The sequence below is a fragment of the Propithecus coquereli genome, unplaced genomic scaffold (assembly GCF_000956105.1).
Source record: "Propithecus coquereli isolate 6110/MARCELLA unplaced genomic scaffold, Pcoq_1.0 Scaffold155, whole genome shotgun sequence".
NCBI classification, from domain to species: Eukaryota; Metazoa; Chordata; class Mammalia; order Primates; family Indriidae; genus Propithecus; species Propithecus coquereli.
In genome coordinates, this window is record NW_012139969.1 from 527,471 (window position 1) to 549,403 (window position 21,933).

General features: G+C 55.8%; 1 protein-coding gene across 1 annotated transcript in view; it reads left to right on the forward strand.

The window, feature by feature from the left end:
• Nucleotides 1-21,933, forward strand: part of LOC105807227 — a 68,478-nt gene that overhangs the window by 813 nt on the left and 45,732 nt on the right. The window contains 1 exon segment of the mRNA XM_012640544.1: nt 901-998. Within this exon segment, the coding sequence (XP_012495998.1) occupies nt 901-998 (98 nt within the window).

The window sequence follows — 21,933 nt, forward strand, 5'->3', positions numbered from 1 at the left end:
GGCGGGGCTGCCCGCGGGGTGGGGGCAGAGCCCGGCCGCGCCTCTGGGACCGGCCCTCCCCTAGGCCCGCAGGGCGGAGGGCCTGCGTGGGCCGGCTCTCCCGGCGCAGCGGTGCTGCGTACCCGCCGCGCTCCGCGAACCTGTGCAGTCACTCCGTTAGATCAGTCATTCACTGCCGCTTTCTAGCTATGTGACCTTGTGCCTGCCACTCGACCCCCTGAGCTACAGTTTCCTCATGTGTAACGCTGGAATTCTGTCTTCCTCTCAGTGCTGGTGTTGTAACACATACGAGAGAGGTTGTACTAAAATATATGGCACCCAGTAGTGGCTTGACTCCCTTGTCCTGCACTGGTTGTATCAGGGGGCTCTAGAAGGGCTCGTTATTTTTTCTCCTCATTTCGGTCTAGTCAGCCAGGGCAAATTCCAGACAAATGTATCTCAACCCCTGTTAGGGCCGGCGGCTGTCTGAAGAAGGAGTGATGTCCCCATCCCCGGAGCAGGCCAGAAGTGAGAGTGCCGGGGGGCCGTTGCTAGGTGGTCTCACTGGTTATCCCGGAACCTTTGCCGCAAGTCTCGGACAGTGAGACAGGCCTGAGCACGTGCAGCCCCGGAGGCCGGTGGGGGTGGAGCATTCCCAGGCCGGATGGTGTGTTGCAGAGAGGGGCTGGAGGGTGGAAAGGCTGCCCCTGTTTGCCCTGTTTCTCTGGCCATCTGACTGTGGATGAGGGCCCCTCAGTGCTGCTAGTTTGACTGAAGGAATCTAGTCCCTTGAAGTTCCTGGGCTGCCTGAAGGCTGGGGACAGGTGTGCAATGGGGGGAGGGAAGGACAGGTGGACATGCCAAAGGTCAGAGTAAGTTCATGGGGCAAAACCACCCAGGCCACCTCCTCGGATCCCAAAGGTCAGGGCTGCCTGAGTCAGAGCAGAGCAGAACTGAGGCTGCAGGTTCCAAGAGTCACGAGCAGCTGGAGCTGAAAGAGAAGGGGCTGGACACTGCAGGTAGGAAGAGGAAGAAGAAGTGAGGTCACCTGGGGAGAGGGGGGAGAGTGTCACTCCAATTAGAGCTGGAAGAACCTTAAAGTCTGGAAATATGTGGGGAGGAGAGACCCAGAAAGGGTTGGGGCTTTCCCAGGGTCACACGGTAAGCTAGGACAAAAACCCAAATCTCCTGGTTCCCAGGCTGGGGATCTTCCTGCAGCCACACCTTAGCATCAGGAAAATGCATTCGTGTGCTGACAGCTAGGGGTCATGCCAAGCCTCACAGCCTTAACCCCAGCCTGCAGCCCTGTGGGTCACAGGCTGTTCTTCCCCGCTTTTGCTGCTCACCAACTCTGCTCCCTCTCCCCCTCCTCCCTGGTGTAGCTCCCATCCCCCACCCCTGGGGGCGGGGAGGAAGGAGAGCCGTGTTCTTAGCTCTTGGGGTCTAGGACTCTCAACCTGTGTACTCAGGTGTGCCTGGTGGTCTCTCCAATATCTCTGAGCCCAAGTGGGACCCACCCAGGCCAGGGTGAGTCTGCTGAGACCCTAGGAACCAACTAAGATTCTGCAGCCCCTGACTCTCATGTTGATTCAAGGACACCTGGCAAAGACAGCACCCCCATTAATCAGTATCTTGTCGGTTCTTTTTTTGGCATCACTAAACAGCCCGGACTACCAAAGAAAGGACACAGTATGGGAGCTACTTTGTAACTTTCTGAGCCTCAAATTTCCTCCTTGCACAATGGGAGCAGTGAGAGACGGGCCTATTGACAGTGTGAGTGTTGAGCAACATCAGGGTGGGAAACTGCTGGTGAGCTGCAGAGAGCTCTGTAGAGTGTCCGTGACCTCTGAGCTCCTCAAGGCTCTGACCTTGCCTTTTTCCTTTACCAGAAGGGCAATGTCCATACAAGGGGATTGTCTTGGGAGCCCCTGCATGTTTTTCTTAGGGCTGTGGTCTTAAGAGAAGAGGTGTATCAATTGGAAGGAAGAGTGTGCATAAAAGCAGAGAGGGAACAGTCTGTTCTACGTGGGCCTCATGGGTGGAGTTAACAACGAAATAAGTAGTGTAGAAGAGGAGGTTTCTCCCCACCCCCACCCCACAGGGTCTGCACAGGCTCCACGTGGGGCACACACACATACTCCTCCTCCGCCCCACTGGAGGCACTGATTACTTATCCTGGCTCTCTGGGACAGTGAAGTAAGAGGTCAGCTCTCTGAACCTCAGCTCGTTATGTTATGGTTATTAATAACAATGTAGCTCCCTCTAATGAGGCCACAGGCCACACCTGCTATTTACAAATCTCTTTCCTTCCTCAGAGGAGCTCCTTCACCCCAGAGGAGGGAGAGGTGGAACTGGCAGCTACTCTATAGGCAGAAAAACAGAGATGTGTGGCACCTTTCCCTAAGACACACAGCAACGCTCCCCTCCATCCTTTTGGACCTAACTATAGACATTGCCTCCTACAGGGAGGCTCCCCAGACTGCTGTTGCTGCACTCTCTGCCCTCTCTACTTCCTCATCCATCCCTCTCCCTGACCAGAAGAGGAACATCTCAGCAGTTGGGCAGGCAAGGAGCTCCTACTTGGAGCCTGGCCCTATGCCAACCATTTAATAGATATTGTCTCATTTACTCCTTCCACCCATATGAGGTAGGAGTTTGAGAAACAAGCAAACTGAGGTTTGACCTACTGAGCTGTGTGACTTAGGCAAGCCCCTTCAACTCTCAGTTTGCTCATCAAGTGGGCACGGTTACATGTTACAAGGTTCCAGTGGCTTCACAGCCAACCAATGGTAGCCCTAGAGGAGGAGCGGTGAGGCCACTTGTCCCCATAGCTAAGAAATGGAGATGCTGGGGTTTCCCTCCCCAGGACTGTGTGACTCCCAACCCTTCTAGGGAAGGCTCAGACACAACTGGTGGTCAGGAACCCTCTGCCACCTAAGCAGGCCGAGCCTGAAGTTGGGCTGCGTTGGTGGCCATCAGCCTGAGCTCGGCCTGTCTTAGGGAGGCTGGGCTGGATAGGACCTGGCGGTGGGGGCAGGGTCATGGGACCTGATTGGGGTGAGGTGAGCCACTTTCCAAAAGTGTGCTGCCACACCAGAGCTCCACTCTGCAGGGAGGCGGGTGGCAGTAGCCTGCTGCCCTCCCAGGGTGAGTAGGCAACGGGAGCCTCCCAAACTCCGAAGGAGCCCCACCCCCGCTCCAGAGGCGATCACAGTTGCTCGGAGGGGAATCCTGAAAACTGAGAAAGGGGTATGGGCTTTCATGGGCACCTCTGAAGGACTGCATCTGCCGGCCTATTGGGTAAGAATAAAAGCCCATTCACAAAAATTTAGGGACCCCCTACAGGGAGGGGTCACTCTCTGCCAGCCAGGGTGGACAGATCTTCCTTCCCTCCTTCCCATCCTTCCTTCCACCAAATACTGAGGCTCCCAGGCTTTATGCTGGCATGGAGGGTGCAGCAGTGGCTGGGCCCCAGGTGCTGTCTCCCAGCGCAGTGAGAGAGACAGACTTAAACAGACCGTGCACTCCAGCGCGACGGGTGCTTGTGCGGGGCTAGGGCTGCCGCAGCAGGAGAGAGGCCTCGGGAATAACGCTGCTGGGCCTTGGGTTGGGGGAGCGGGGGACTGTGACGTCCCTCATTCTGGCTATGCCAGAGTGCAGCCACTGGAGTCTTCGTGTGGAGGCAGTGGGAGATATTCCCTTCAGAGCCCTCCAGAGAGGTCTTTTCAATGCCCGTATCTGACCCTGTCACACCCAGCGTGGAGTCTCCTGTGGCTCCTCAGTGCCCCAGGTTCTAGTTCTCCACTCTGGCATGTCTCCAGATTGTCCCTCCCTAGCCAGCCACAGTTCCTTGGGGGACATAACTTCACACTTGGGATATGCTCTCCCTCCACCTTAGCCGCTTACCTGGCTTTCTGTACTAATTCCTGTTGGCCTTTAAGGGTTGCCTCAGGAACCCTCCTCCAGGAAGCCTTCCCTGAACTCCAGGCTATGTTTGGTCATCTCTTCTGAGGCCCCATAGCATTCCAAACTTGCCTCCATCCAAGCCTCAGCATGTGCTACATGTGCTACAATTGCTTAGTGACAAGCCTGGCTTCCCTCGACTGAAGAGGTACCTCCTCTAGGGCAGGGCCGGGGCTGCCCTCGGGCTGGGACTCCTGCTCGGCACAGGATTGAGTCAGGCTGTGGTCCGGACGGAAGGGCTAAAGTGAAGGACTCTGCTCATCTGAGAGGGAAGAAAGGCAGAAAAAGCTACCCAGGCCCAGAGATGAAAGCCTGAAGGAGCCTCTGCTGCCCCAAAGTCCTCTAAAACCCCTGCCCTCCCCTCTCAGCCTCTCAGGAGCCACGGTGCCAAGCTTCAGACCCGCAAGGGCCTGCGTCCAGCCCATTTCACCATGGGACAACTGAGGCCCAGAGGGGACCCACTGCGTGCCCAGGAGCTCAGGCAGGCAGGTCTAGAGGCCAGGGTTCCTTCAGGCCTGTCCTGTCTGCACACCAGGCTTCCCTCTTGTTCTGACGCTGCCTCTCCCTCTCCACCTTCCGCCCTCAGACCTGGGATGGAAAAACACCTGGCTGAGCTCCACCTGCCCCACGCTGCCTGTAGCCCCCTCCTTGGAGGCCCTGAGCCTGGGGTGGGGGTGGGAGAAGAGGAGAGGATCCCTGCGGAGGGGGAGGGGCTGATGCATTCCCCTCAGTGTTGCAGGAGGCTGACCCTCCCCAGAGCCTGGCCTCCTGCCAACCTCCCTGATCACCTCCTTTCCTTTCCCTGGCCAGGGCCTCTCTCTGGGGATCCCCTCCCCCAGTTTCAGCGCCCTCAGCAGAGCCTTCACAGCTGTTTCCAGCGGTTTGGGCTTGGGCAGCAGTACCCACAACCCTGACTCCAGCCCAGCGCCTGCCCCTGGCTTTGGCTGGGCCTTGGCCTCCACCGGGAATCACCTTCCCCCGGCTCCCCAGTTCAAAGGTTTTTGGGGGCTATCAACACAGCTCCTCCTTATCCCGCCACGCCCCCTCCCCCAGTGCTAGGGCAGCCTTCCCTCCTACCGTGGGGGCAGGCCAGGTGGACTGTCATCAAAGCCTTCCTGAGGCTGGCTAGGGCTGCAGGGTCTGGCCAGGTGGTTGGCTGCTGCCCCCTCATTAGCGGCCCGCCGGGGTTTCCGTCACTTAGGGCTGGTTACCAGGCAACCGCGTCCAAGGAGGGCTTGGCTCGGGCTCAGGGCTGGCACAGCCCTGCGGCTGACACGGGAGGCAAGCAGCCCAGTGGGGTGGAGGCTGGGGTCATGGTCAGGAGGCCTCTTGCTCCCAGGAGGGGTGGGGTGATGCTTCAGAAACTGTCACCATCTCAGCCTAGGCTCATAGCCCCACCCCAGGGAAGGGGTCTTGGGTCCTCAACACAAACAGCCACACTCAGAGCCCTCAGGTTTCCTGGAGGTTGAGGGGAGGCTGGGTGGGAGCAGAGAGGGGCACTTTTCCCCCTTTTGGGTCTGCAGGTGTGGCCTGAGGTGGGGGACACAGGGAATCAGATTTCCCAATGCGCAGGGCTCGGATTTAGGACCTAAATCCTGCTCCACCTCTTCATGGTTGTGTGATCTTGGACACGTGGCGCCTCGGCTCTCAGATGGGATGCTGGCCCTGTCTCGTGAGCAGCGTGCATTGTGTGACAGCGCAGTGTAGCACTGGCGCGTAGCCCCTCGGTACTTGTGCATGCCCCCTCCAAGCATCCCGCATTGCCGGGGGCAGGATTACAAGCATTGCAGATGCCCACAGGCCACATATGGGCCACCCACCGTTGCCAGGTGACCCAGGAATGTGTCACCTCCATGTCCAAGCATAGCCCTGCCCTCCACCCCAGTCTCTTGCTCCCCAATTCTCAGCTTAACAAACACTCGCATAGCTTTTACCTTATACCAGGTGCTGTTTTAAATGCTTTACAAATATTAGCTCATTTAATTTATTTAATCCATTTAATGGATTAAGTCACTTAATCCATTTATTTTATTAATCCATTTACTGGATTAAATGAGGTAATGCTGAGGTGGGACCAAGGCCCAGCCACACCCTCCCTTCTGTGCTGGGCTTCTGGCTGAGCTGCAGGCTTGGAAGTCAGTCCTGCCTCCTGCCTCAAGGCCAGCCTGGGCTGGTGGAGCCACAGGCAGGTCAGAGTTTCAGGAAGAGCAATGACAGCTAATTAAAACTTTGGCTCAGGGAGGCCCCCTTGGGGCAGGGATTGCCTCAGTCAGCTTCCTTGGGGGAGCCCTCTAATTGGACCCCTGGGCCCCAGTAATGATGCAAACTCAACCGGCAGATGATAACAGGCAGGGAGGGAGAGGACAGGAGGAAGGAAACAGGCTGGCAAAAAAATAACAACCCCTCCTATTGTGAGTGGTAGTGACTTTGGGGTCCCCAGACTGTCACTTAGGAGCTGTGTGAGTTTGGATGAGTTGCTTGGCCTCTCTGAGCCTCGGTTTCCTCTTTGAGATGTGGGGATAATGAAATGTCCAGCCCTGGAGGGTTGCTGTGAGGAGACATGCACGGAAATGGGTACTCATAAAATTGGAGCAGTTATCACAGTTATTAAACCACTACCAAAGTCCTTTCCTGTCTGTAATCTCACGGAGTTCTCAGAGCATCCTGGGAGGGAGGAGCACAAGCATTCGGCTGGGGCCAGGCTGGCCTCCCCGCTTTCTCTCCAGACAACCAATGGTCCTGGCCAGGCCTGGGTGGGGTGTGGCTCGCGAGGCAGGGGATGCGGGAGAGGGGGAGGTCGGGCAGAACCGGGGCCTAGGAGTGGAGAGGACACAACTGGGCCAAAAGGAGCCCGGGGAGGGGGGCGTCTGGTGAAACATGGGCCTGGAGACCAGAGTGCAGAGCTGGTCAGGAGCCACGGGGAGCCAGTTAGGCTAGAGCTGGCTGTGCTGAGACACCCAGGCAGTGGGCTGTGGCCAGTGTGCGTGACAGCCACACAATGCCCTGCTGTGAGTCGGGGTCTAGCCCTAAGTGACCAAAGTCTCCCGAGGTCCAGGTGCTGAGAATAGCGTGTGTCAGAAGGGTGGGCTCTGAAGGGGAGCCAGAGGCAGGAAAGAGGGTGTGAGGACCTATCCCTTCTGGCTGCAGCAGGGTGGGCTCACCAACTCCCCTGCCCCTGTCCGGGGAGCAGGTCATCTCATCTCCTATTTGTGAGGTCTCTATAGTCACCGAGCACAAGTCCATGTCCCTGGGCTCTCTGGCCCCTTCCAGAGGCCACATAGCAGCTATTCTTAGAGGGGCAGAACCCAGGCCAAGGTCCAGAAACAGGCAGGGCTGCATGAGGTGAGCCCCAGGCCCCTCCAAAATGACCCAGCTCAATGATGTCACCTCTGTTCTCAAGGCTGTCTCCAACGCTGCCCAGTGCCATGTCTGCCTGGGCTGCAGCAGGCCTGGAGTCCCCAGGACAGGCCGTGGGCCTCCCTGTTCCTCAGTCACTCCCCAGAGCAGAGCACTCTGCCCCCAGTGCTCTATGAGCCCTTCCCTACAAGCAGTGGCCTCAGAACACAAACCGTTCCCCAGAGAGAAAGCCAGGGCCGGACAGAGGCATGGAGGCGAGCGGGACACATTTCAAAGCAGCTGCTCCTCGGTAATAAATCAACAATTCCTGAGCAAACACAGCGCGCTCTGCGCCAGCCCTGGGCCTCAGCCTTTTTCCCTGCCCTCCGCTACGGCCCCTCTCCTCCCCTAGTCCCACCTCCTGTCGCCAAGCTCAGGCTGCAATTAGCTCAGCAATTAGCACCTCATCAGGCCTGTCTGCCTGTGAACAGCTCCCTGGGGAGGGTTTCAGGAGGTCTCTGTGACCTCGGGGCCCAGAGCTGGGGCGAGTCCAGGCTAGAAGGCCCCAGTCAGCCTCCCTGCTCCCACAGGTGCCTGGGCAGGGGAGGAGCATCTCTCAGGGAGTCACATGTGGGGCTGGGAGGGAGAGGACCGTCACCCGGGACAAGACATGCACAGCACCCACACACCGTCCTCAGCCATCTCTGCCTGTTCTGGGAGCCCACTGAGTGGTGCAAGGTTAGGAACCATGCGTGGTTGGGGCAAGGCAGCAAGGGGGAGGCGGGTGCTCTCTGAAGTACCCACTGTGCTAGGGCACAGCCCGGTTTAGAAAGGAACTCGGCCTCACCAGGGGCCTCCTGGCCTGGGGTCGTCCCTTTCTGCCTGGACTGTCTCCAGCTTCGCCCCTGATGCCCCCTCAGTCCCTGGCATCAGTCTTTTGCCTCGAAGTCCCTCAGGCCTTGAAGTGAGCAGAGTGCCCCCAACCCAGCCCGTGGTCAGGCTGAAGGTGGCCAGATTTTTTTTTTTTTTTTTGAGACAGTCTCGCTCTGTCACCTGGGCTAGAGTGCCATGGTCACAGCAACCTCAGACTCGGCCTAGCTCACAGCAACCTCAGACTCCTGGGCTCAAGTGATCCTCCTGCCTCAGCCTCCCAAGTAGCTGGGACTACAGGCATGCGCCACCATGCCTGGCTAATTTTTTCTATGTAGTTTTAGTTGTTGGCTAATTTCTTTCTATTTTTAGTAGAGACAGGGTCTCGCTCTTGCTCAGGCTGGTCTCGAACAACTGACCTTAAGCGATCCTCCTGCCTCAGCCTCCCAAGTAGCTGGGACTACAAGCATGCGCTACCATGCCCGGCTAATTTTTTCTATATATATATGTATTTAGTTGTCCAGATAATTTCTTTCTATTTTTTAGTAGAGAGGGGGTTCTCGCTCTTGCTCAGGCTGGTCTCGAACCCCTGACCTTGAGCGATCCTCCCGCCTCGGCCTCCCAGAGTGCTAGGATTACAGGCAGTGAGCCACCACGCCCAGCCTGAGAGTGGCCGGATTAGGATTATGGGCTCCGCTGTAAAGGCTGCCAGAGCTGAGGCCAGGGGCCGTGGCCTGTGGCTGTCAGCTCAGAGAAGGCCTCCTGCAGGGACGAAAGGAGAAGTGAGGCGCTGCCTAGGACGGAGCGGGCACCACAGCACAGTGGAGCGCAGCTTCCCCAGTTTCCTTTCACACAGAAGCAACAGAGGTTCCATAGAGGATGACGAAGGCTGGGTGTGTGGTGACCAGTAGTGCTATGGCGTGGGAAGCCAGCAGCGGTGGCATTCCAGCCACGGGGCAGGAGGCGAGCATCTGAGGGAAGCCTCCTCTTGTCTGCCTCTCGCAGACACAGGGCAGCGCCGGCCCAGGAGAGAGGCCTTCCTGGGGAGGGGAGCCCACAGGGCACTGCCCAGGCCTGGGGAACCAGTGTGAACGGCACAGCAAGGCCTGGGGTGGGAGGTGCTGGGGACCCAGACAGGCCTATAGACTGAGAGGCCACATGGGGCTGACCTTGAGCTGTGGCCAGTCATGTGATTACAGCCTGAGCAGCAGGAGACAGGCAAACACTCCCTGCAGCTGGGGAGAAGGCCTGGCCAGGGCAGAGCCTGACTCCCAGATGGGTCTCTGGCTCCATCTAGAAAAGCCCCACTGCTGGGAGACTGCTGCCTCGCTGTCCTTGCTCCGAAACCCCCAATTATGGTCTCCTTCCTTGCATTAGCATTGCCGTCCTACGGATGCTCTGGAGAAAAAAGGCACCAGCCACCTAACTCAGGCCCCAACTCCACCTTGCCACTCCTGGCTGTGGCACCTCGAGCAAACCCCTTAGCCTCTCTGAGCACCAGCGTCCTTGGCTGTGGGATGATGATCGTGCCCCCAGGTTTGCGGAGAGGGTCAAGGTTCCTATGCGCCTGGATCTGGCCTGGCGGGCAGTGAGCGCTCAGTGAACCTGTGTTCCTTTCCATCCTCAGGCCAGCTCCTGGGAGGCAGCAGGACTCTGAAAAAGTGCCGGTTGAAGTCTGCTCGCCCCCCTCTGGAAAGGAGTTCTGCAAGTCACAGTGGGGAGGCCAGAAAGCCAAACCCCCGCCCCAGTCTGCCCTTCCTCCAAAGGCTCAGTGCCAAGTGGGAGGGGACAGACAGGTCTTCCAATAAAACTCTTCTGCTTTCAAGCCTCTTGCCCCCACCCCCAGCTGTGCCCAGCCCAGCCCAGCCATCTCCATCCCAATCCCAGCACATTCGAATCCCAGCTCCCAACCCAGTTCTGTCCCCATTCTACCCCAATTCTGAGGAGACAACCAGGAAACATGCCAGGACAACCCTGGGGACAAAAGGCCATGAGGTGGGCTTGTTCAATCAGGGGAAGGGACTCGGAGACTCACAGGGCTTCTGGTCTCCAGTGGGCAATCAAGGGGCACCCGCTGTCCCCTGCGTGGTCCTCCTTGCCTACCACATTATCTTCTGAGTGGAACTCTCCAGAAGTCCACAGGGCCTCCTGCAACCCACACCCCCAGCACTGTATGCTGAGATGCTAACCCAGCCAGGCGGAGGGTAGAAGTGTCAGCCTGAGGTCATCCTGATCCCACCTCTGACCCTGATCTCTGTTTGTGTCCGGAAGTGGGTATATAGTGCCTCCCCCCAAAGCTGTGGCTGGAAGCCAGTCCCTGGGAGCCAGGACTGTCACTGTGACCTGATGTGCTTCCACCAGGGAGCTGAGCTCCCACCCCAGGACAAGTTGAGACAGGCCCCACAGAGCAGCAGGGCCCTCGCTGAACCTGAGCGTGTACTCCTGAGGCTGGGGCGGGGAGGCGTAGAGGGGAGGGGCCCACACTCTCTGCTGGAGGGCTGGGAGCCGAGACTGGAGCCCGGTTCTCCTGAGTTCAAATCCTGTCTCTGCTACTTCTTAGCTGTGCTGCCTTAGGCAAGTCACTTCTCTCTTTGAAGCTCAGTTTACACAGGTATAGGAATTAGGGTAACCATCACCCACCTCACTGGATAATCAGGCAGATCGAGTGAGATTGTGGATATGAAGAGCCCAGCACAGCCCAGGTACAGCGATGTTCAGTGCTTCCTGGAGGAAATGAGCCTCAGGGCTGTGGCGCAGGGCACACAAGCTTGCTGGGCACTGTGTGGCCTGGGACAACCCAGAGAGTGCCCCTGCTCCAATATAGGCCTGCCAGGGGCATTCACTGCCCCTCCAGCCGCCCCCAAGCCTGCAGCCTGCACCTCCCCAGCCCACAATGCCTGAGGCTGTTGACTCTTCCTATGAGGGTAGTATCAGTCTGGAGCCTTACAGTTCTTAATGACTTTGGTGGACACAATCTCCTGAGCTATGGCTGTCAGGCATGTTTTAGAGAGGAGGACAACTGAGGTGGAGTACCTTGCTCAGGATGGCACGGCCAGGAAGCAGCAGTTCCAGTTCTAGCAGTCAAGCAAGCCGGGGGCTCCCAACACCATGCCCTGACCTGGTGGGACTCGTAGGAGCTCAGAGGACCAAGGAGAAAAAAGATGTTGTGCACCGTGCACACGTGTGCATTCACATGTGCGTACACACACACACACACACACACACACACACACACATGGACCCAGCTAGGCACGCACGTGCAAACATGGCTTTTCACTCATTCTTTCATTCTCCCGCCCTCCCTCCCCTCTACTCTCCGAGCACTCTGCCAGGCCTGCCGTACTGGGTGCCTAGGCTCTGTGGGTGTCCACAGGACCTGCCAGTTGCCCAAGGCAAGAGGGCCGTAGAAAGGCCCCCTAGCCTCTCTTTCCAGGCCCAGAATAAACAGATGCTGGGAGGGTAGTATTGGAGTGGGGCGTTCAGTCACCCACTGCTCCCTAACCACTGCAGCCCCCAGCCCTGTCCCGGGCACCCACTGCTTTGGGGTTTCTGTTTGTACCCAGTTCCTCTACCAGACTAGCAAAGGCAAGTTTGCATCCTAGCTGTACCCCAGCCTAACTTTGTGACCTCGGGCAAGTCACTGGACATGCCTGGCCCCAGTTTTTGTGTCTCTAAAATGGGGCTGTCAGCTGGGTATGGTGGTGGGCACCTGTAGTCCCAGCTACTCGGGAGGCTGAGGCAGGAGGATCCCTTGAGCCCAGGAGTTTGAGCTTGCAGTGGCTATGACGCAGTGAGCTATGATGTGATGCATTGCACTCTAGCTTGGGCAACAGAGGGAGACCCTGTCTCCAAAAAAGAAAAAAGAAAAAGAAAGAAAGAAAAAAATAATAAAGTGGGACTATCATGCTTTTCTTACTGGGTATGGAGGGAAGGAGCTCTTGAATGAAAAGCAACTAGCACAGTGCTCACCTGCTCGCCCTCTCCCACCCGCCAGGGACAGGGCTGGCCCAGCCCTTCAGACAACTGTCCTGGACAGTGCCTCGATGGCTGAATGCCAAGTTCACCTAGCCAGATCCCTTCCCTCCTCCGCCCAGAGGAGGAGGAGGCGTGGGGTGGGTCACCCCCGACCAAGGTAGTTTCAACAGTTTCTGCCTGGGGACCTCCCCTGCCGGGTGATCCCTGCTGGGCACCCACCTCCCTCCATCCCCTCTTCCACTTGCAGGTCCTGGGCCCGGTCTGCCACCATCCCACCCCCACCAACCTGGAAGACCAGTACAATCCAGACGGTTGAGTCTCAGCCACTGCGACCCCTCAGTCTCCTCATCTGTAACTCGAGAATAAAAATACCTTAAGGCATGTTACGAGACTAAATTAGAAAACCTATGTGTCTGGTGTACGGGCCAATAAATAGGGAAGAATGCATAAATAAACGAACTGGGTCTTGAGTCTGCTCCCTCATCATAACGTCCCTGTGAGGGCCCACTTGCAAAGGCACACTGCCCAGAAGAGGCTGGCTGAGGGTGGCCCAGAAAGAGGCGGGAGGCTGAATCAGGAGACAGGACGAGGCCCTCAGAGGCCCAGGGGGCTTCCTCTTACTCAGGAGGGTCTAGAGCAGCAGCCCAGGGCTGTGCATGGAGCCCAGGGTCTTCGGCTTTCAGCAAAGGTTCCATGTAGGGCCCTGCCACCCCACACGGAGCGAGGAAAGACTCCACTCTCTGCAGACAGAGCCCTGTGCTGGACACCGGGCTTGGGAGGACAGTGCCCACTGATGTCAGGGGCCAGCTGCTACTTTGGCTGGGCATGCCTGTGCATCACCCACTGGGCTGCTGCAGGAACCCAGTGACCCTGGTCACTCTGAGGATGGTGGAGAGGCTTATGTCTCTCCAGGCAGACTCCCAACCCAGCAACTTACCTGGTGCCCATGGCCTCCAGGCCCCCTCCTCCCCAAGCAGCATCACCCCCCTTCCCCGGCCCCTTAGCCCCTCAGCACTAACTGGCACAAAGCAGCGCTGATGTTAAGCTTTGATGGAAGGTCGGGGGATGGAGAAGAACGACATCCCAGCCCAGCACACGCAACGGGGACAATGAAATGGTAGCCATCCTTGTTTGAAAACCCATAAGCTGCTTCCTGTCCTGCTACATGCCACTCAGGTCACGGCTTGCTGACATCTTCTTGGGTTTCTCACTCCCTCCTGGCACCTGTCTCCTCCCCTGTCTGAAATGCTTGTTCTTTCGCTCTCATTTGTGGCAAGTTAGCCCTCAACCCCTGCCTCTGCAGACCAGGTATTAACACGTCTCCATTTTGGAGCCTGCTCAGGCAGCTTACTGAATGAGGGACACCTACCAAGCCAGGCTGCAAGCTTCAGCTGTGGTTTATCTTTTAATAAATTGCATCCAGGCTTAGATGTGTTCCCTTGCCCACCCACACAGACAGATGGACAAAGGATGGTAGCAGGATTTATTCTTCCGGGATTTTTGTTTTCTTCTTCCCTATGAGTTTGGTCACTTTCCCATCTCATCATTTTTAACCTGTCAAAGCTAACCCAGACACGTTTTGGATTGTGAACACGTGCCATAGGTTATCATAAGCTGTTTAGCAAGGGAACTAGTTAAGGAAAACAGAACACAATGGATTCCTCCAGCATTCCGAGGGAGGCCACGCAATGTCGCGACGCGGAGCACAAACGCTGAGCCAGGCTGCCTGAGCTTCAGTCCTGGTTTTGCCTCCTTCTCCCTGTGTGATCTTCAACAAGTTTACGTGACCTCTCTGTGCCTCACCTTCCTCACCTGTGAACAGCAGATCACAAACGTACTTACCTCACAGGGTTTTTGTGCCTGAAATCCAATTTAACCCAAATTAAACGAATTAACAGATGTAAAATCCTGGTGCAGTGCCTGGCGCACAATAAGCGTGACATGCCTGTCAGCTGTTGTTATTATGAGCCAGTTTATATAGGAGTAGAAACAGGAATGTTAGATAAGGTTGTTTAACTATGCACAGGTCTGGTTAGCTTTACAGGGCTATAAAGCTGTCACATTCATATCAGCTGCAGGGGTTAAACCTGGGTCATACCAACCAGGACCATCCCTCTAAATGGCCAGGTGTGGGCTGTTCCTCAGAAATACCAGCTGCAGAAGTTTGCTGTTTCGTCTTGTTTTTCTGGAGCCTGGGCTAGCTTTCTTTCTCAGACCTCAGCCTGTATCCCCGAATGATTATCAAGAAAATCTTTTAATCAAGCAGGGCCTGGGGAATGGGAGGTGGCAGAGAGGATGGGTGAGCTGGGGAGCCTCTTCCACCATAGCCAGATGGTGCTGGGCAGAGCTGGCAGAGGGCTCCACTGCCACTAAGAGACAGCCAGGAGGTGCTGGGCAGTGAGGACTGGGACTGGGCAGCTGAAAGGCGCATCTGTGGTCCTAGCCATGGGAACAGCACTCCACGGCCAGCCACGGTCCCTGGCCACACTGTCTTCTGAATCCTTGGCCCACATGGAGCTCGCTCCCTGAGTTCTCAGAGCCCTAGCAGGCCCCAGAACCCTCTGCCCAGCCTTCTGCTGGCCTGCCTGTCCTGTGGAGGAGGGGAGGCAGGACTGCAGGAGAATCTGGCCAGGCCGAGCTGGAAGCCTAGAGGGGCTTGGCAGCTCCCTGAGGGCTGGCACTGTGCCTTAGCCTCTCCACCCCCACTGCCCAAGCTGCTAGGACTGACACAGAGCATTCACTTAATAGAGACATGCTGATGTTGCTCCGTAAAAGCCAACCCAAAGATACAAGGTCACCTGACATTTGGCAGTTCTCTCCAAAAGAAATATGAGCCACATATGTTATTTGAAATTTTCCAGTAGATGCTAAGAAAGTAAAAAGACACCGGTGAAATTAATTTTAATATATTTAATTTAACCCAATTTACCCAACATATAATATCATTTCAACATGTAATCAATAGGCAAAGTTACTGATGTCTTTTACATTCTTTTATTTCATGCTAGGTCTTTGAAATGCTGTGTGTACTTTACACTTATGCATCTATCAGTGCACGCTAGCCTCTGCAGGGAGGAAAAAAACTTTTCCTCTATGCTCTTTTGCTCTGTGATTGGAGCCTTCTGACAAAAGACAGATTACCAGGAGACAAACTTTATTATGTATGCATACCGTACCAGCGAGGGAGGTAGCCTGCCTGTTAAGTAGTTAAAGGCTTAGATACCTAACTTACAGGAAAAAGGGAGGAAAGGAAGGGCTTCTATAGGGAAAAAAGCTTTCTTCAGGAAAGCCAAATGAGTTTGTAAGAGAATAGACAGAAGATAAGAAAGTTTGTGAACATATTTGTTTGCATGAGTGGCCTTTCCGGCTTCTTCCGGGCCAGGAAACTTCCCCCATGAGGGGACTTAGGGCAGCCTCATTCCCCAGAAGTTGCTGCGTTTAGTCAGATAAAGGAAGCTCCTAGGCAGCTTTTTTCCGCATCTGTTGAATCTCAAATGTCTTTGGCTTAAAATAATCTTTATGCCAACTCTGGAATTCCGAGCGGGTCCCCACTTATTTCAAGTGCTCAACAGTCACACGTGGCTAGCGGCTGCATTAGCGAACGGCTGTGCAGAATCGCCAGATCATGGGTTCCCAGGACTGGGCAGCTCCGTCCCTCCCTGGCCCGGCCCCTACTCTGCCAGGTTGAAGTGCCCACTATCTCCTCTTTCGGGCTGGCAGGTCAGGCTCCCATAGAAGCTGTTGATGTTGAGCAGAAATCTCCCTCCTGGTTGTGCAACCCGACACCTTTTCCAAGGCATTGGCACAAACCCGCTGTGAGGCTGGCAGGCAGGAACTTTTTTTTTTTTTAACCTAGAGAGTCAATGTCCTGCAACAAGTTGGGAGAGGAGGAGGCTAGGACACTGCAAGGTCGTCCTTCCTCTGTACAGCGGCCGAGGGGTCTCCAAGGCCCCTCGGTGGGACAGTGCCTTCAAGGACAGTGGCCTTGCGAGCTCCCACTGAAGTACCGGAGTCGGAAGCCCAGCTCTAGTCACAGCGCATCTCAGGGGCTGCCCCTCGCCCTGGCTGCACCTCTCCCTCCCCTCGCTGGGAGGCACAGAAGCCCAACACAGCCCGCAGGTTTCACGGATGGAGAAACCGAGGCGCGGTTCCCGCGCGCCCACAGCAGAGCCCCCGCCCTCGGGCCGAACCCGGTTTCAACGAAGTCCCGGGGGCTCCGGAGAAAACGTGCCAGCCTTCCCGCCTGCGGGCCCGGAGGGAGGCGCGCGCCAGCTCTCGGCTCCTCGGACACGGCGCTCGGGGACCGTGATGTAACCCGGCGCCCGGCTTGCAGGAGCGGCCCCCGGGCGCCGCCCGCCGCCTGTTTACGCGGAGCGCGGGGTGGAGCCCGCCGCCGTCCCCCGCGAGCGCGGCCGCGGTCCTCGGCCGCCCGCGACAGCCCAGAGCCGCCGGCCCGGTTCGCGGTCCTCGGCCGCCCGCGTGCGTGCTGGCCCCTTTTCCGTGTTAGCGGTTCTGAGACCCAGAGCAGTGGCCGAGCCAAGGGTGACTCTGAAAGGGCCTGGGCGCCCACCGTCTCCGTCAGAGCGCCCAGAGCAGTTCAAAATAACGTTCGAACCGAGTAAAAACCCGGAGCTTGCTCTGCCCGCGCGGCTTCAGGACAAGGGCCCTCCTAGCCGAACCTCCGGCGTCCCCAGCCGCGTTGGGGGCAAGTCCCCGCATCTTCCCGGGGCCGTTTTCTCCTCTGCACAGCCGGGCGCGCGGTTTCAGCAGAGGCATTGCTATGACGGTTTCGCATTTGAGGCACCCTGGGGAGCCCCTCTTTGGAGCCCCAGAAGTCTGCTTCAGTGGACAAAAACAGCATTTCCAGGGGCTCTTCCTAATTTTGCAGGCACGGAGGGGGAGTTTGTTCTTGACTAGGAAAGTTGTTCACACCCTGGAGGGTGGAGGAGGGGGGAGGGGCAGAACTGCTTAGGGCTGGGGCTCGCTAGAGGTGGCCTCCAAACACGCTTAGGGCAGCTCCTCCCAGCCCTGGCTCTTTCCAGCCCCAAGCCCAGGCCCGGCTCCCTGGCACCAGTAGGGGAGAGCAGGGGTCCCTGCGCTCACAGCACCCTCCCCAGCTGAGCTCTCCCACCCCCAGGGGAGAGCAAGAACAAGACAGTGTGGCTGGATGACAGTGGGTCTGGATGGAGCCCAAGCTTGGAGCCACGCTGATGTCAGCAAGAACCCCAGCATCTGTGACCTGTGCCTGCCGCCAGGGTTTGCTCATCCTGACTGTCAATTCCCTGGTGAAGCGGGCAGGCAGGCTGAGTGCAGATGAGGGAGCCCCAGGTCACTCCGCAAGTTGGTGACAGCTGTGACTAGGACCCAGACCCCTGGTCTCTCATGCACTCCTGAGAGGGCATGAGCCCTGTGAGCAGGAGCAGTCCAGGAGGGACTCCTGGAGAAGCCAGGCCCGAGCTAGAAGAGGCAGGAGACGGGCTGCCTGAGCTGCGAGGTGAGGAGAAAGGGGAGGTTCTTCTTACCTGGGAAGAGAGCAGCCAGGGAGCTGTAGGAAGGTGGAGTATGGGAGGCCTGGCCAGAGAAAATGGCCAGTCAAGGAGCATCAGCCGTCCAGGCCAGCCAGGGTCAAGGGAAGTTCTGGAGCAGGGGGCACTGGACAGATGCAGGATGGAGACTGGTGGTTTTGGGGCAGGGTTTCTAGATCCGTCTTCTACTTCAGACTCTCCTGTTTCCCAGCTCTCTGACTTTGGGCTTGTTATCTTCCCTCTGTGGGCCTCAATTTCCTCATCTGTAAAATGGGGATCAGCTCCCACTCTACCCACAGCTGAGAAGGTGCTTTGTGACTGGGCTTTACATACTTGAGGGTGAGGGGCTCATATACCAATGTGACAAAGAGGCTGGAGTCAGGGAGACGCTTCAAGGGGCTTCTCCCACCCTTGCGTTGGCTGGCCTCAGAGAGAGAGGCCGTGTGTGCTTGCTGGCCCCAACTCCGCAAGCTTGTCAGGAGGCCCCTGGGCTTGGTAAATATTTGTGCCTTGATAGTTCAGTCCTGCCTCCCATTCATCTAGGCTCTGCCTCAGGCATGAAGACACTAGGAGAGGACAAGAGTGCAGGGTTGGGACTTGTGGGTCCTCCCCCAGCTCCCCTCCTGCCTACTCCTCCTGAGCCCCCTCTTATTCCTGAAGTGCAGAGCCCTGAGCTAGGCTGTGCAGGAACAGGGACATATGGCTCCACGGAGCCTCTCCTCTTGCTGTGGGAAGAGCCAGGACTTTGGGTCCAAACGTCAGCAAGAAGCTGGCCTGCTGTGTGGTCTTGGGTGAGTCGCATTTCCTCTCTGAGCTTGTTCCCTCATCCCTGAAATGGTTTGGATCAGTGCTTAGTAACCTGTGTTCTTCCTGAGCCTTCCTTCCACTGCTCTGCACTGTCCTCCTAGAAGTGTGGGCCTGCCATATTTAACCAATTAAATTAACAAGGGAAAGAAGTTTCCAACTTTGATTGAGTGCTCTGTACAATGGCGTGCTGGTAAATGTTTAACAACCAACTCTAAAAAAAAAGTTCTGTTTTGTAGCATTTGCCCAATTTCTGTGCCGTGGCCGTTTCAAGCTACCAACGTGACATCACTGAATGCAGAGTTGAGCTCGTGAGAGCTGGCTGGCTGCAGCATGGCACTGCAGGCAGGGTTGGCTACGTCATTGGCAGGGCCCAGGACAAAATGAAATTGCAGGGCCCCTTGTTCAAAAAGCAGGGGAAAATCTTTTCCTTTTTTTCTGTGATCTCTCTCTCAACCTGTCAAGGTATTTTTTTTTTTTAATTTCCTGTTTAATGTCTCACTTCCTCTAGCATGGGGACACTCATAGGGCAAGAGTGGACACGCACAGCTGGGGAGGGCACTTTCGGGTTCTACCTCCTGTCAGCCACCAGACAGACACCAGGAAGCAGAGGCAGGCATCTTCCCTTCCCACCGGCCACAGGCCCAGCCACGTCCCAGCCTCCAAGCCAGGATGCGCTAGGTCCCCAAGTTGCCCCACGGAACATGCCATAGTGCTGCCATCTTGGGGCTAGACGGCCACCATCTGTCCCACCCTGACACTGTATGTGCCCTTGACTCTGGCACCTCCCCCACCCCCAGGCCCTCGAGGGAGCCAAGGGTGGTAGTGTCTCAGGGTGGGGCGGGGAGAAGGACCACGCGGGGCCAGGGCACCAGAGGGGGAGGGAGCGGGCAGCCAGGAACTCATCTCAGGGAAGCAAGGAGGTGGCAGGAGGCAGGACCACGCTGTGAGCCAAGGCGCCGAGCTCTCAGCACGAGCTCCATGACCTCGTTGGACTTCACTTACAAAACACAAACTCAAAGATAAAATTATGAAGAATTTCAGGGTGCCAATTTATCCCAATGCGTTAAACCAAGCTTGGGCCCCTCTTGGTGCAGGGCCCATCATCATTTTGCAGATGAAGAAACTGTGACTTCACCTGCAGTGAACTCATTACACTGATTCTATTGACTTCGAAGTAATTTTTGGAAACCCCAAATTTTGGGGCCCCAAATACTGGGGATGCAAACAGGGCCCTGTTTGTGGGCTGCTCCGGCCGCAGGGCCTGTATGTGGCATCCAAGTGAGAGGATCCTCCCTGAGGAGCTCCAGTCCCCGCATCAGCAATACCCGGAGTCCTGAGGAGAATCACAAACCCCTCCTCAGAGGAAAATCTCTGCACTTTGGGGAAGCGTGGGGCATTGCAACTTTTCAAACACTTGTCAAATAAAAAATACAGCCTTGTATGGAACATTTATCATCAACTATCTGCATTGTCTTGTTCATTTTGTATTTGCATGGTGCTGCTTTTCTCTTTTTGAAAAATTTATCTTTTGTCTCTAAACAGGTGAAAGATAACATTTTCTTTCTTTTTTTTTTTTTTTGAGAGTCTCACTGTGTTGCCCGGGCTAGAGTGCCGTGGCGTCAGCCTAGCTCACAGCAACCTCAAACTCCTGGGCTCAAGCGATCCTCCTGCCTCAGCCTCCCGAGTAGCTGGGACTACAGGCGAGCGCCACCATGCCTGGCTAATTTTTTCTATATATTTTTAGTTGTCCAATTAAGTTCTTTCTAAAAAAGATAACATTTTCAAACACCCAATACCCTGTTCATCTGCACAACATGTAATCGGCTGCATTCATTGGTCTATAGAACACCCACAACTGTAAACGTTTTCTCCATATGATATTTGTTCTGGGGATTGAAGCCAAATTACTGACCCAGTTTTAGCAAATTTAGAATATCATTATTGGGGCTTAAAAAATATTTCCACTTATCAAGATTATTTGTTCTCTTGAGGTGAATGACCGTGATGTCCCAGGCATCGACTTCTTGATAAAGAGAATTTGGAAGGGGCACTTCTCATACCGTGTTGGCCCCAGACCAGGGCGGTATAGGTTCGAGTTCTCAGGAGTGGCTACATGCTCTGGGCTAGCTGCTGGAGGGGACATCTGTCCAGGGAGGAGAGACAAAAGACGAGAGGGCAAAGGACAGAGGACCCCACGGCCTGTTGACACAAGTTCAGCCACGACTCTCTATGCCCCCAAGCTCTGTTCAGATGGTCATTCCTCGTTGAAAGCCCAGGCTCAGCCACGGCCCCAGGACTGTGCCGCGCGGTGGAAGGGGAAAGGGCGCCTCGCCGTTCCGGGTGAGCACTCGCAGGCACACACACTCTCCCAGACAGGCAGCAGCCCAGGAACCTCATCCTGAAGTGTGTGCAGCGCTAATGGACATGACCACTTTATAGCAAATTGATAAAACCCACCCGACTGCAGAACGCTGGGCATCCTCTAGCATGTTCTTCAATTGCTTTCCTCACAGAAATTCAAACCATAGACTGTTTGAGTCTAAACGAGGGCCTGCACACTCCTTGGTGATCTTGAACAAACCCCAGAGCATACCTGACTCTCAGTTTCTCTATCTGTAAAATGGGAAAGTGATACATATCTTCAAGGTTGTGGTAAGTATTAAACAAGGTGCAAGTGTGCGTGTTGATGTGTGTATGTCCAACACAAAGCTGGTGCTCCTTACAAGATGGCGACGCAGTGGCTATTATTATTATTAGCAATCAAATAGTAGAGAGAGGGTCCGATTCACTTATGTTTTCTGGTGCACAGTATGTGGTACCAGGGAGCCTGAATGCAACTCCTGGGCCCTGGCTGGGCTATGTCGAGAGAATGGCTTGTGGAGGTTCCCAGACAGCAGGTGGCAGGTGAGTGAGCTGTACTGGGTCCCTGCTGGCCTTTCTCCCTGGAAACAGTCAAAAGTGGGGGAGGGGGATGGGGGTGATGTTGGGGGAAGCCAACTTCACCTTCATTTCGCAGATGAAGAAACTGTGGCTTCACCTGCAGTGAACTCATTACACTGATTCTATTGACTTCGAAGTAATTTTTGGAAACCCCAAATTTTGGGGCCCCAAATACTGGGGATGCAAACAGGGCCCTGTTTGTGGGCTGCTCCGGCCGCAGGGCCTGTATGTGGCATCCAAGTGAGAGGATCCTCCCTGAGGAGCTCCAGTCCCCGCATCAGCAATACCCGGAGTCCTGAGGAGAATCACAAACCCCTCCTCAGAGGAAAATCTCTGCACTTTGGGGAAGCGTGGGGCATTGCAACTTTTCAAACACTTGTCAAATAAAAAATACAGCCTTGTATGGAACATTTATCATCAACTATCTGCATTGTCTTGTTCATTTTGTATTTGCATGGTGCTGCTTTTCTCTTTTTGAAAAATTTATCTTTTGTCTCTAAACAGGTGAAAGATAACATTTTCTTTCTTTTTTTTTTTT